This window comes from Octodon degus, unplaced genomic scaffold, assembly GCF_000260255.1.
Source record: "Octodon degus isolate 3935 unplaced genomic scaffold, OctDeg1.0 scaffold00064, whole genome shotgun sequence".
Classification (NCBI taxonomy): Eukaryota; Metazoa; Chordata; class Mammalia; order Rodentia; family Octodontidae; genus Octodon; species Octodon degus.
In genome coordinates this window covers 1,468,778-1,482,160 of record NW_004524640.1, presented here as the reverse complement: position 1 = coordinate 1,482,160, position 13,383 = coordinate 1,468,778, and the positions used below count along the sequence as shown (strand labels likewise).

The 13,383-nt window shown below is 35.7% G+C and overlaps 1 protein-coding gene across 4 annotated transcripts in view; it reads left to right on the top strand.

The window, feature by feature from the left end:
• Positions 1-13,383, top strand: part of LOC101572553 (solute carrier organic anion transporter family member 1B3) — a 116,961-nt gene that overhangs the window by 54,989 nt on the left and 48,589 nt on the right. For all 4 annotated transcript variants that reach the window (XM_023719066.1, XM_023719065.1, XM_023719064.1 and 1 more), the window contains 5 exons: positions 765-897; positions 3,658-3,770; positions 5,179-5,325; positions 5,524-5,622; positions 11,608-11,847. In XM_023719066.1, coding sequence (XP_023574834.1) covers positions 765-897; positions 3,658-3,770; positions 5,179-5,325; positions 5,524-5,622; positions 11,608-11,847 — 732 coding nt within the window. The remainder of the gene's footprint in view (positions 1-764; positions 898-3,657; positions 3,771-5,178; positions 5,326-5,523; positions 5,623-11,607; positions 11,848-13,383) is intronic.

Sequence of the window (13,383 nt, the reverse complement as noted above, 5' to 3'; positions counted from 1 at the left end):
GCAATTATTTGGGTTCTATTGGTTCATTGTTGTACATGAGGCTCCTCCTAGAAAAGAATTTTTGGATGATTCCCTCCTCTCAGAATGCTCTACCTTGTCTTTTTAAACAAAATACTTTACTAATAAATGTCAGGTAGCCTTCTGAAACCCTTCCTGAATCCACAAAATTTTCTGATTTCTCTCTTTTTTGGCTAATGATACCTCTGTCTAACTATCCATTTTTATCACAAGTATGTAAACTTCCTTAGAGACAAGAACAACAATTCATTCATTTTTTTTTGTGTTTCTGGCAAGGACATAATAGGAATTTTTAGAAAGCTTACAATGCATGACTACATGCATGAGTGGATGTATTACCCTCAGGTCAGGAAGATTTTCCTCCCTTTTTGTCCCTTTCAATGCTATCTAGACAATTCCAATTCTGTGCTAAAATTCTGCTTCATTAATATTGCCAAATGTATCAAGTGATTTGCATAGCATTCAAAACCTATGCTAAATTTTTAAAAATCCAAATTTATAACATGGATGATGTCCATACTATTTCATAAAAATGTATTCTACTTATTGGTAGTACTGTATACCTTTTCTATGACTGGTTAATCTTCTGGCGAGTTTCACCTCAAAATTAAGCTAGCTCCTAGTGTTTGAGGAAAGATGCAGTATTGGTGCTCTATTTGCGATTTTAGTTTTATTAATTACAAAGTTGGGCTCAGTCATTATTTGCTGGGATGGCTCATGTCAATATCATTTTGTTCTCTTTCTAGGAAACTTGTTTGTGATTGTGTTTGTAAGTTACTTTGGATCCAAACTACACAGACCGAAGCTAATTGGAATAGGCTGTGTCATTATGGGAGTCGGAAGTATTACGATAGCTTTGCCTCATTTCTTCATGGGATAGTAAGTACTAAGAAGCTCTGTGCTCTTAGCCCTTAGCATCATGTGAATTGGTAGTACAGTTTCATTTCTGTGTCTTTTAAATTGACAGTTCAGCATATAAAGATGTGTACACAAATATATATATTAGAAACCAGGCATGGTGGCACATGCCTATAATCCCAGCACGAGGGATGCAGAAGGGTCACCATGAGTTCAAGGCCAGCCTACACCATAAAGTGAGACCATCTCAGAAAACAAAAAAGAATAGAATTGGGTGTATTTTATATATAATAATTCACCAAGTGTCTTACTTGACATGGTTTTAATAGATTTAGAGGTACAGTTTCATAAGAAATAAATTCTATGAGTTTTAGTATAAGAAATATAGCTCATATATTTGCACATAAGACTCTGATTATACTTAATAAGACTTTACTACTCCACTTCCTGAAGCATGGGTTTTTCCGCATCCATTCCAGCAAGGTCATTTTTCCTAAGGTCACTGTGTAGCTGGGGTTAGAATGAGATTCTCAAGAGAAGGAACTTAAAGTAGAAGCTGCTTATGCAAAATTGAAGCTGAGTTTTCACCTCACAGTCAATGAGGAAAGCATTCCCAGGTTGGCCCAATGGTTATTCTCTTCATCATGCCTCACAGCCTTTGGATTGGTGTTGGCCCAGGCAAAGGAGCTAGGAAGGGAAGAAGAAGAAGAAGAAGAGGAGGATGAGGAGGAAGGTGAGGAGGAAAAAGAAAGGAATGCAAACAAGATGAAGCCTAGGAGACCTTTCAGATGTGTAATGCCTCTACCGACTTCACAATACCCATGCAATAGTTCAATTTTCACGTAGATAGAAAAGACATTTGAGTCTGCTATATTTCCATCTAGAAATAAATTTTAATTACTGTTGAGGTAGAGAGCAATGAACATTAAGGAATAGTGGGCTCCAGACAATCACTTACTGCTGAATTAAACAATCACACATTTTAAAAAATAATTTATTAAAAAATTTTTATTTAGTTATTTGGTACAGGGTTTCACCATGCATCTTTCTGTCTCAGCCTCCCCAGTGCTGGGATTACAGGGGTGCAACAGTTTCAGTGGCTGGATCAGCGTGGGGCCAGCACAGCATGTGGTACTGGGGATCGAAGTTGGGTCCTTGAGCTTGTTAGACAGGCACTTAGACCACCAAGCTCTCTCCTAGACCCCAACGATAGACATTTTGCTCACAATATTAACTTCAATTTTTTTTTTTATGAGCAGAATATATTTATTGAGAGAAAGAAAGCTCCTATCTAAGAGAGGGACAGGAGGGGGGCCCCCGAGCGGGTAGTTCCCTGGGAAGCTGTCTCTTCTAGGGACTTTTATAGTGTAAAACCATGCGGGGCTAAGGTGGAGAAAGGGGGAACTTGCTTAGGTGGATATGGGGAGGGACAACATTTTTCTATATATTTTTTCATTTATTTATTTGGCGCACGATTTCTCTGTGCTGCTTGGACATCGTGATCCTCCTGTTTCAGCCTCCCCAGCACTGGGATTCCAAGTGTGCACCACTGTGCACAGAGTCATTTGCTGACTCAGCACACCTGGAGGCAGGGCCAATGTGGCATGCAGGACCGGAGATTGAACCCTGGTCTCTGTGCTTGCCAAAGCAGGCACTTAGTCTGCTGAGCTATCTCGTTGGCCCCTCTATAGTTGACTTTCGTAAGTGTTTTTCGCATTGTGATGTTACCACTGCTGATTGTTAGGCCTAGTTTCATCTTCACTGCTCTGTATATTTACAGACTTGCAGGCTTCAGATGCAAAGTCATATCAAAGTTTCGCATGTACTGTTTTTGTAGCCTGGAATGCCTTCCCTCCTTTCTTGGCCCATGAAACTTCTGGCCATCCCTGACATTCATCTCATGGGTCATGCTCACAGGGAATTTGAGTCTACCTTACTGCCTACCTTGGAGCAAAGCTGATCATCCTTTTTGCTTAATGACAACTCAGGGCCTTGAGTATTAAACTCGTCTATTTTATCATGTACATTGATCTTACATGATGTAAAATTCCCTAATTCCAAAAATTATGTGTTTATCTCAAGTTTTAAAGTGGTGCACAGTGCCTGGCATACAGTTTGGCTGCCATTGGAGATACAAGGAACTTCAACATTTTTAGGTATCAGCATCTGCCCCTAGTCTAACTCGTTTCTGTTAATCTTCTTAAATTTTCCCTCATCAGGTAGAAATATATTGAGCTTTTCCCTAAGTTCTGAAGAGTTGAATATTCATAGTGTATGTGTCCATCCATGATGGCAGATGAGGTTGTAAGTAAAAATGTAAATGAATAAGGATATATTATAGATTGAAGAACATCACTCTAAAGTTTTTTAAAAGTTATAAATTATTATGAACGCTAGACTGTGGTCTTCTTTGCAAATAATTCCAAGGAAGAAGAGCTGACTAGCTATTTTGGGGGGCAGGGGAGATACTGGGAATTGAACCCCAAACCTTGAGCTTGCCAGGCAAGTACTTCTGCCACTACACTGACCAGCTGTTTTGTATCTTGACCAGAATATAATCAGTCCTATGTTGACAGCAAAGCAATAAATGACTCTGCCTGTGGAGCTTTCTTAGAGGATCCCTTTCCATTATCTTTCTAAAGCACAAGTTGGATAGTAGTTATACTGGAGTTGGATAATGTGGAGAAAAAAAGAAGTAGAAGTCAAGGAAAATATTCCTCAGGTTTTCTAGACCCATAAGCGTAGGTTTCAGTCAAGGAAAAAGTCCAGTGATATGTTCAGTTACAGGTATTCTGCAGAAGCACACGATAATGCGTCTGACAACTCGTTATCTACTTGCTTATTGGAGGAAACTTCAACACGCATGGAAACATCATCTGAAAGAGTGGGAAAAGGTAATAATTAACAGTAGTTGGGGCCGGGGAGATGGCTCAGTGGAATAAGTGCTTCCCTGGCAAGCGCAAGGGCCTGAGCTCAATCCCCGGTTCTGCCAAAACAAACAAACAAACAAACAAACAAACAAACAAGCAAACAAAAAACAGTAGTTGTAAAAGTATCATAAAATGTAAAACAAAGTGTATTTATGAACTGGTTGTGAAGTTTATTAGGAAATATTGATTGAAGATAAACAGGGACATGTTTGACATTTACAGACATACAGCATCATCGTCCTAATATAAACCATAAAAAGAACTATAAAAAGTAGATAGAAACATGGGATTTAAGTAGGAACTTGGAGAAAAACATGTACATTTGAAATAAAGGGGGAGGAACTTGTCTAACTATGTATAGAAATGGGCCTTTCGGGGCCGGGGAGATGGCTCAGTAGAATAAGTGCTTTCCTGGCAAGCACAAGGGCCTGAGTTCAATCCCTGGTTCCGCAAAAAAATAAATAAATAAATAAAATAAAATAAAAAAATAAAAATAAATAAAAAAGAAAAAAGAAATGGGCCTTTTGAGAAGTTGTAAACTACTATATCATTTAATATATCATTAAATATTTTTGATTTATTATAGCACAGATGATAAGATATTTAGGCATAACATTATTAAGGAGTTTCTATCTATTAGATAGGATTAAAGGTAGCAAAGGAAAAAAGATTAAAGGGAAGAAAGAATATTTCATATTTTTAGTATTATTGGGAGAATATAAATTTGTGACTTTTTAGAGGTTGTCAATATATATTAAAGAACAAAAATATTCCTTCTTATTTACATATTCTACTCTTAATGATAGTTATTCTGATATCACTGATTAATCTCATGGAAATAATCAGCATTGTACATTAAAATTTATTTTCACTTCTTACCAAGTCAACACCGCTGGACAGAATTTAAAATTAAGAACATTTTTCTATTTGAAAGTATGATTGGTTGAAATTGTTATTCAACACAGTACTATGAACTATTAAAATTCTTGTATAAAAGCAATATAAGGGGAACAGCATGGTGAGCTTGTTAGAGTACAATGTTAACTGTAAAAGCAAATTTTATTATTCACTGGATATTTAAATCTATAACACATGTATATATATAATGAGTATTATATACGTTTTCTGTGCAGCAACATGTACAAGGTCCGTTAGCCAAGGCTTTTGCTGTGCAGTGGAATCTCAAGATAAGTTTTACTTGTTTTCTTTTTTCTTTGTGCTTTTCTGTGTTACAAACTCTACTAAGTGAATAAGAATAACTTAAAATTAGAAAAAAAAAATTGAAGTAATTAGGACTCTAAAGTAGTTAAGTTATGGTAGGAATTTACTTTTAAATTATTGCTTAAAATAAAACATTCTCTTGTCTACATAGGTTGTGAGAAGGAATCTGAGTCACACATGTGGATCTATGTCCTAATAGGCAACATACTTCGTGGAATAGGGGAAGCCCCTGTAACACCACTGGGAATTTCTTACATCGATGACTTTTCTGATGTAGGACAATCTTCTCTTTATATAGGTAATGCAAAGAAATGTTAGGTTCAATCAGAACTTTTCCTGGCCAACTCTTGAAGTAGCAGTGCTACTATTATCACTATTATTATTCCTTTTAAGTGGAAAAAGTAATTTGGAGAAATGTATGACACTACTTCTAAAAACATATTGGATAAGAATAATAATATTTAAAATATGATAAATTTGTCTTATAATATTTCAGGTACCGTGAATGCAGTATCAGTTATTGGTCCATTCCTAGCCTTTGCCATGGGAACTCTGTTTTCTAAAATGTATGTGGACATTGGCTTTGTAGATCTGAGTAAGTACAAGCAGGGTAAGAGAGCATGATAAAATCTCTTATGTACATAACATAATTCAATAGTAATTAAATTACCATTCAATATTCCTTTACTTCCTATTTTTTCAAATTTACAAGTTGGGGAAAGTACGTTTATCATCTCAATGGAAATGAAATTCACCTCCTTCCATACCATGCCATGGTTACAACTAAGTATGTAACAAGAAATTTTAACAATCTTGTTTTAGGTTACTTGATTTTATATATATATATATATATAAATTATAATATATATATATATTTTTTTTCCCCTTAGATATGACCATCTAATCAAGAAAATCCCCAAATTTGATTGCTAGTAGATTGGGTATTAAAGTTCTTAGGGTTTGCTTTGCTGCAGCTGATGTGAGGTTGCAGGGCTGGCTGATAGCTGGAGTGGTGTGAGGGCTGCACTGTGCACTTTGGCGCACACCGTTAGGTCCCTTATTCTGGTCCTGACAGAGCGTTCACATGTGGGAACCTTAAGAACATGCTGTGGAGCAAATCAGTGAGGGAATGTTCACATAAGTGACATCATGACATTCTTCCATCTCAGAGTACTTTCCTTCAAGGATCCAAGGAATAGTGGTCATGACGTGTAATCTTCCTCAAATTGAACTTCTTCCACTAAAAACACCTGCACCACATCTGTTTTCATAATTTTTTTTTCCAACCCAATGTAAAACTTATCCACCATCAGCTGATGTTCACACATCCAAGTGGGTTTCGGACTCCCTATTCCTGCCTCTCCTAAGATTTATTTCCCAAAACACTGCCTGATCCATCCTGTATCTTCAACTTTCCATTTTTATTTTTTAAATTTTTATTGATTGATTGATTGATTGATTGATTTGCATTTGGAACAGCAACAGGGGCTACAGGGTCTCACTATGTAGGTCGGACTCATAGGGATCCTCCTGTTTTCAGCCTCCCAAGTGCTGGCGTTACAGGTGCGTGCCACCATGCCCAGGCTCAGTCATCCCAGTGCACCCTGGGGCCCGAGCCAGCATAGCATACCAGCGATCGAACCCTGGCCCCTGCTCTCTGCCTAAACAGGCACTTTAGTCTGCTGAACTCTCAGGCCAGCCCTTTTTTCTTTTTTTAAAGAGAGTGCAAATTGGATTTAAAGCAAAAAATTAAAAGTGATCCTCAAGAAACACACTTTTCCTTCCTTCTTTCGTTCCTTCCTTCGTTCTTCGTCCTTCCTTCCTTCCTTCCTTCCTTCCTTCCTTCCTTCCTTCCTTCCTTCTTTCCTTCCTTCTTTTCTGTCTAATATCAATCAATCAATCAATCAATCATTTTAGCAAATATAAAAACATTAAAATAAATATGAATGACCTTTATAAACATTTTAGATACAAATAAAATGATAATATGACTTTTTATTCCCACAAACAGCTTCCTGAATGATTTTCTATTTTTCTCTTTCTCTTAAGACACAAGAACCTTGAAAAAATAATTTAAAAATTAAAGATTTCCCTTCCATCACCTCCTATTTGCCTCTCAACTAGAATAAAATCTAACTTCTGCACTCATGAAATGCAGTCAGTTTGTACCTAATTTACTGGTAATGGATTTTTTTTTAAACAACTTTTTAAAGGTTTTTTATTTTTTATTTTAATTTTTTAATAGGTTGCAAATTGAAAATAAATTATTTTCAAACATAAATGAATATAACAATAAAAATTGTCCAAAATAAAAATGAAGAAAGAATTTACAGATCAGTCATAATAGTTAACTGTGTCTAAACCAAGAAACTTATATTCATATAATTACAATTCTCAAAGTAGAAAGAAGTAGGCAATAAATATTTAAAGATTTAAAATTTCTGAATTTAGTTCAACTTATAATACCTCATTCCCAAGAAAAATGAACCTTTTGCACAAGAAAATAAAATAAAATCATACCAAGATACACAAAAATGAAATTGTCCAAAAACTTATTATAAAGAAGAAAATCATTAAAACATATACATAAAAATATTAGCTGTGGAAGAACAAAATTAAATAACACCTTATTCCACATTAGAAAGAAAAAAAAAGGACCAAGTGTGTAAGAAATGAGACTAATTAAAGGACCGAAAGAAAAGATCTGTCCTCCTTGAATTTCATACTTAGCAAACATACCCTTGAAAACTAAAAGTAAGATTTTCTAGTTATATAAATTTGAAATATTTTAATACTTCCAGAAGTAGCATATAGGAAAAAACAAAGAGCATAATTCAAAAGGCAAGAGAAGTTGCAGTATGCTCCTGGATGAACAATAAAGAGATCTCACTATGATAGTTATGCAGGACATATAAAAAAATATATTAGATGAACCCTTATTTAAAGGTCATTGTAGATTTCTATGAAACAGTACCAATCTTATGTTGGGTTATACAAGTATTTTTTCATATATTTATATGTGTATGTGTGTATAAAAAACAGGGAAGAAGTAATATAAAGTCAAGAGAAAATGGAAATATACTTTTTAAAGTTTCTAATACTAGGAGAAGATATCATATGATGTCTTTTACATAAATTGTAGGTCAAAGATATAAATCTTAGAACAAAAATTAAGATTAAGCAATATTCAGAAAATTAAATACTAATTATTTAAAAATTAAATGTTTCAAAACAATTGAACTAAGAAAAGGTTTTCATGATAGCAAAGAAGTACTAAGAGTAAAACATAAGATAAATACTGGAATGGCAAATAAATGACCAGCACTTCTAACAGTTTGAGGATAGGATATCGCACAAAGTTCTAGTGTGTTGTGGACATGCATACTGACCATGACAGTTACTGGTGGCTAGGCATCACTTGTGGGTCTGAGCTACAGCTATTTCTTTGAAATCCACCCTGTAGACTCATGTGGAATCATGACCCATAGGGTGGAAGAGAAGTTCATTTGTAGAGTGTGCTGATGGAAATATTTTCCTGCTGAACACAAAAGAATAACTAAAAGACTACTATTGTAAACCTCTTATTCTCCTGTGTTTAATTGTTTGCCCTATTTGGTGGGTTCTTTTCATTCTCATTCATGGGGCTGTGATCAATTTGCTCCCTCTCTAGAACATCATTTAGTAGTCTGTGTAGGCTTGGCTTTGTCATCATGAAATTCTTTAGTTGTTCTTTGCCATGGAAGTATTTCACTTCTCCATCATACTTGAAAGAGAGTTTTGCAGGATATATCAGTCTGGGTTGGAATTTGTTTTCTTGCAAGATTTGAAGTACTTTGCTCCATTCTCTTCTTGACTTGATGGTTTGTGAAGGGAAATCTGCTGTTATTCTGATGGGTTTCCCTTTAAATGTGATCTGCTTCTTTTCTTTAGAGGCTTTTAGTATACTGTTCCTATGCTGAATTTCTGGAATCTTGATTAGTATATATCTGGGTGTGGTTTTAATTGGATTGATGTTATTTGGAGTTCTAAATGCTTTGGTTACTGAATATCAGATTGTTGCCCCATATTTGGGAAGTTTTCTGCTATTACTTCTGCCCATATTCTTTTTATATCATTTGTATTGACTCCTTTCTTTTCATTGATGCCTATTAGTCTTACATTGTTCATCTTTGCATTGTCTTGCAAGTATTCAGTTATTTTTTCCTGCTTCCTAGTTGTTTTTAAGAGTTTTTCTTACTTTTTCCCTAGCTGCAATGGTGTCTCTAAGGTCAGAAAGTCTATTTTCACTTTCACTCAAACGATTTTGCCAGCTTGTGATTGAGGTTTTAATTTCCTGTATATCACTTTGAACTTGTTTCATACATTCTATTTCTTTCCTAAATTGCTTATTCAGGGGTTCCATCATTTTTATATTCTGCTCTATGTTTTTTATCATTGTATTCTTTAGAAGCACTTAGTACTTCTTTGATTATAGTTATCACTAAATTTTTTAGTTCAGAAATTATTTTTGATTTGATTTCTTTTATACCTTTCTGCAGTTGTTTCTTTACTGTCAACGCTATTATTTCAGAGATATCTGGTGTGTGATTTCCAGTTTCCTCAATGCTAGTGTCTTCTGCAATTGTACTGGGTGGATTCGGGGCCTGAGATTGCATTTTGTTCCTTCTCTTTGCCATTTTGTATACCACTGTCTTCTGAGCTTTGGTGTAGAGATTAGATAGAGTTATTACCTTAGCACCAGGTCCGGATCTGCAAAGTTCAGATTCCTCCAGGTGGGTGTTGCTTGGATCTGGCTGCTGTGTTCCACTTCTTTCTGCTGCAGCCATTAGAGTTGAATCCTTTGTGTCACTCTGGCAAGATGTTCTGCTCCTGAATCAGCTGGGTGGGTCTTGCCTCTAGCCTCTTTGCAGGGAGAGCAGCTGAAGGGTTCCACACTGGGCCTGCACTCTGGGTCCAATGAGGATCCAGTGGGCCTCAGGTGGTCTCATTCACACACCGGACCTGTACTCTGGGTCTATTCAGGATCTGGCAGGCCCCAGTTCATCTCACTCACATGCCGGGCCCATGATCTGGGTCTTAAACAATAACTTAAACTGATATTTTCAGTACATGCTCATTTCTTTACTTCTTAGATGACTGAAAACACATAAGACAGGACAAGTTGAAATCCAGGATCACAATTTTAACACCGCTTTGTTCCATGTAATCCAACTCTTTATGAAAATTCATACCTTACTTTGATTATTATTTAAAATTCCTATGGTTTTGTTTGGGAAAGTTTTTGTCTCTTTATTTTCAGTTGACTGTTTTAGGGGTTATAGAATTCTTAGTTGATAGAATTTTTCTTTTGGTGCTTTTGGTGCATCATTCCACTCCTTTTCATCCTTCAAGATTTCAGCCAAAAAAGATACTGAATGTTTATGCAATCTAATCATTTGGAACTGACATGTCCCTGAAAAAGGCTCATGTGTTCAATGGTGGAAATTTTAGAACATGATTAGATCATGCATGCTCTAACTTCATTAGTGAGGCATTCCACTGATGGGTTCATAATCTGATGGCATTATTGGGAAGTGATGGAATACAGGAGACGGAGCCCTATTGAATACACTGGGTCCTACGGGTTTGACCTGGGGGACTACATCCGATTGACAGACTCCATTTCTCTGGTTCTCTTCTTCCTATCCACCATAAGGTATTGAGCTTTACTTCATTACATTGTTTTGTCATGAAGTTCAGCTTCATCATAAGCCCAGAAGCAAGAACTATGTATTGACCATTGACTGTGTATTGTTATATAGTCATTTTATTTGTTGGTGGATAGATAGTTTATGGCTTCCTAATCTGCCATCCTGCTGTTGTCTCATGAATTCTGTCATAATACTTGGACTACTTTATACTTACTGAAACAACTCTTTTACACTTGATGTACAGTATTAATGAATCACTCTTCTGTAGGATTTAAAGAAAACTGAAACATAAAGATTATGGAATGAGATAGTTTACATTTAGTGTCTAACTTTTCTAAGTTCCCTTTTAACTCGTGCTTTCATTGTGCATATTTTTCACCAGTTTTATTCTTTGTGCCAACAACAGAGTTGTAAATGAAGGTTTCTGGCGTGGTGAGAAGCCCTTAGAGTGGCCGTGAGGATTTCCTACAAACTGCTTTACATTTTATTGCTGCAGTTTCTTGACCTGAGAAGGTGGTATCAATAGATGTTTTCAGATAACAATGAGAATTCATATACTTATAATGGTTTTAAAATTGCTTTCAAGTTTAAATATCCACTGTAGGCAGTTCTTCAATGATGTTTGTCAGAAAAGCCATGGCATTTACATACACAAGTCCGTGATATGACAACAGCATTAGGACTGATTCCAGCACCATAGCAATTGTTAAATGTCATTGGATGCTAGGCTGTTCTAATTTCTATGGGAACAAAGTATGAAAAGAATTAAATAATACTTTACAATAGGCACTACAGTATACTTTGTTCTACTATGGATACAAACAACTTTTTTTTGCCCAACTTTTTTTTTTAAGAATGATTTTTGACTGTCTTCTAATTATTTATGCTAGGCAGCATCAGAATAATTCCCCAGGATGCTCGCTGGGTTGGTGCTTGGTGGCTCAACTTCCTTGTGTCTGGATTCCTTTGCATTATTTCTTCCATACCATTCTTTTTCCTACCCAAAAATCCAAATGAACCACGGAAGCAAAGAGGGAAAGTTTCAACATCTTCCCATGGACTCAAATCAGATGAACAAAAAAATCAAACAGCTAATTTGACCAGTCATGACCAAGAAATTAATATGGCTGGTGAGTATTCTACATTCATAATCTATATGGAAACGTTAATACTGATGCAGGAAGAGTATTTTATAATCATAACACTTCTAAATAATTCAGAATTGACTTTCTTTGAGATAAATTTAGCTGATTATTTTTCTTTCTTTCTTTTTTTAATATTTATTTATTTATTTATTTATTTATTTATTTATTTTGTGTGTGTGTGGCCAGTCCAGCCCACCAGGGGGCAGGGCCGGCTGGCATGTGGTGTTGGGGATTGAACTGCGGTCCCTGTGCTTTTGCTTAGCTCGTTTTAAGTAGGTGCTTTAGACCACTGAGTCATCTCACCAGCCCTAGCTGATTATTTTTCTAAAATTCTTATTAAAGTTAGTATATAGTTCTTCAGCATCTAGAAAACTGGATAGGAAAATTTCTATGATATTTATCTGGAAAAAACAACCAAAGGCTAAAATACCTATGCCATACAAACCAGACTATATTACTTTTAAAATTATATAATGCAAACATTAGTGAGAGTCAAATGAACTATATTTCCATTTTTCACTTATTGAACAAATGGTACCAGGTACCTACCATGCCCTAGTAACAGAAAATTGATTCTATTTTCCAAGAATTTATTGTTCTTTCTAATAATTTGCTATATGCTGAGAAGTGCAGATGCAGAGATAATTTTAAAATTTTTCTTAATGACTGTGGTCTCAGGATAATCTTAAGAACTCTCAAGGATAGACTTCTAGTCAGGAGAGTTTTCTCAATTCTAAGTAATTAGAATAATAACATTTTTTCTTAGTAATTTTCCTGAATTTTTAAAATTTTTTAATGTATGTGGTACAGGGTCTCACCTATGCTGCTTGGATTCATAATGATCCTCCTGTTTTCAGCCTCCCCAGCACTGGGATTACAGGCATGTGCCACCGCACTTGTCTCCTGAAAAAAAAAATATTGTTGCCCCACATTTTCAAAGCTAAAGTGGAAACACAGTAGTAGTTAAAATGCTTTCAGTGATTAATGTGAATCAGGATGCTTCACTTTGTGCTAGTGACTTTTCTTTAAAATATAAGGTCTAAAAACCCGAGGAGAACCCCTGAGAAGCAATGATCTTCAGTAGGCCAAGAAGAACATTTGAAATAATGAGTTGTCAATGGCAATTCTGAGACTAGGGGAAATGGATGAAATGTTAAATACCAAAACATCCACTGCCCTAACCCTGGGAAATGTTTTCAAGTTAATTTATCATGTCAGTTCTGAGTTACTGCTCAAATTTGCCCTCCTATCAGCTTTTTGATTTTATTCTTCTCTCTATGATTTGACATTAGAGTAATGGTGTGTTAGAAATACTTCCTATTATCAATGGAATAGATTAGAAGATGCTGAAGCCCCTACACACTCAGCCACCTTATCTTTGAACACACTCAGTGAACAAAGATCAGTGAACACACTGTGTTATCAGTGAACACACTCAGCCACCTTATCTTTGACAAAGGGGCTAAACATACTCACTGGAAGAAAGACAGCCTCTTTAACAAATGGTGCTGGAAAAACTGG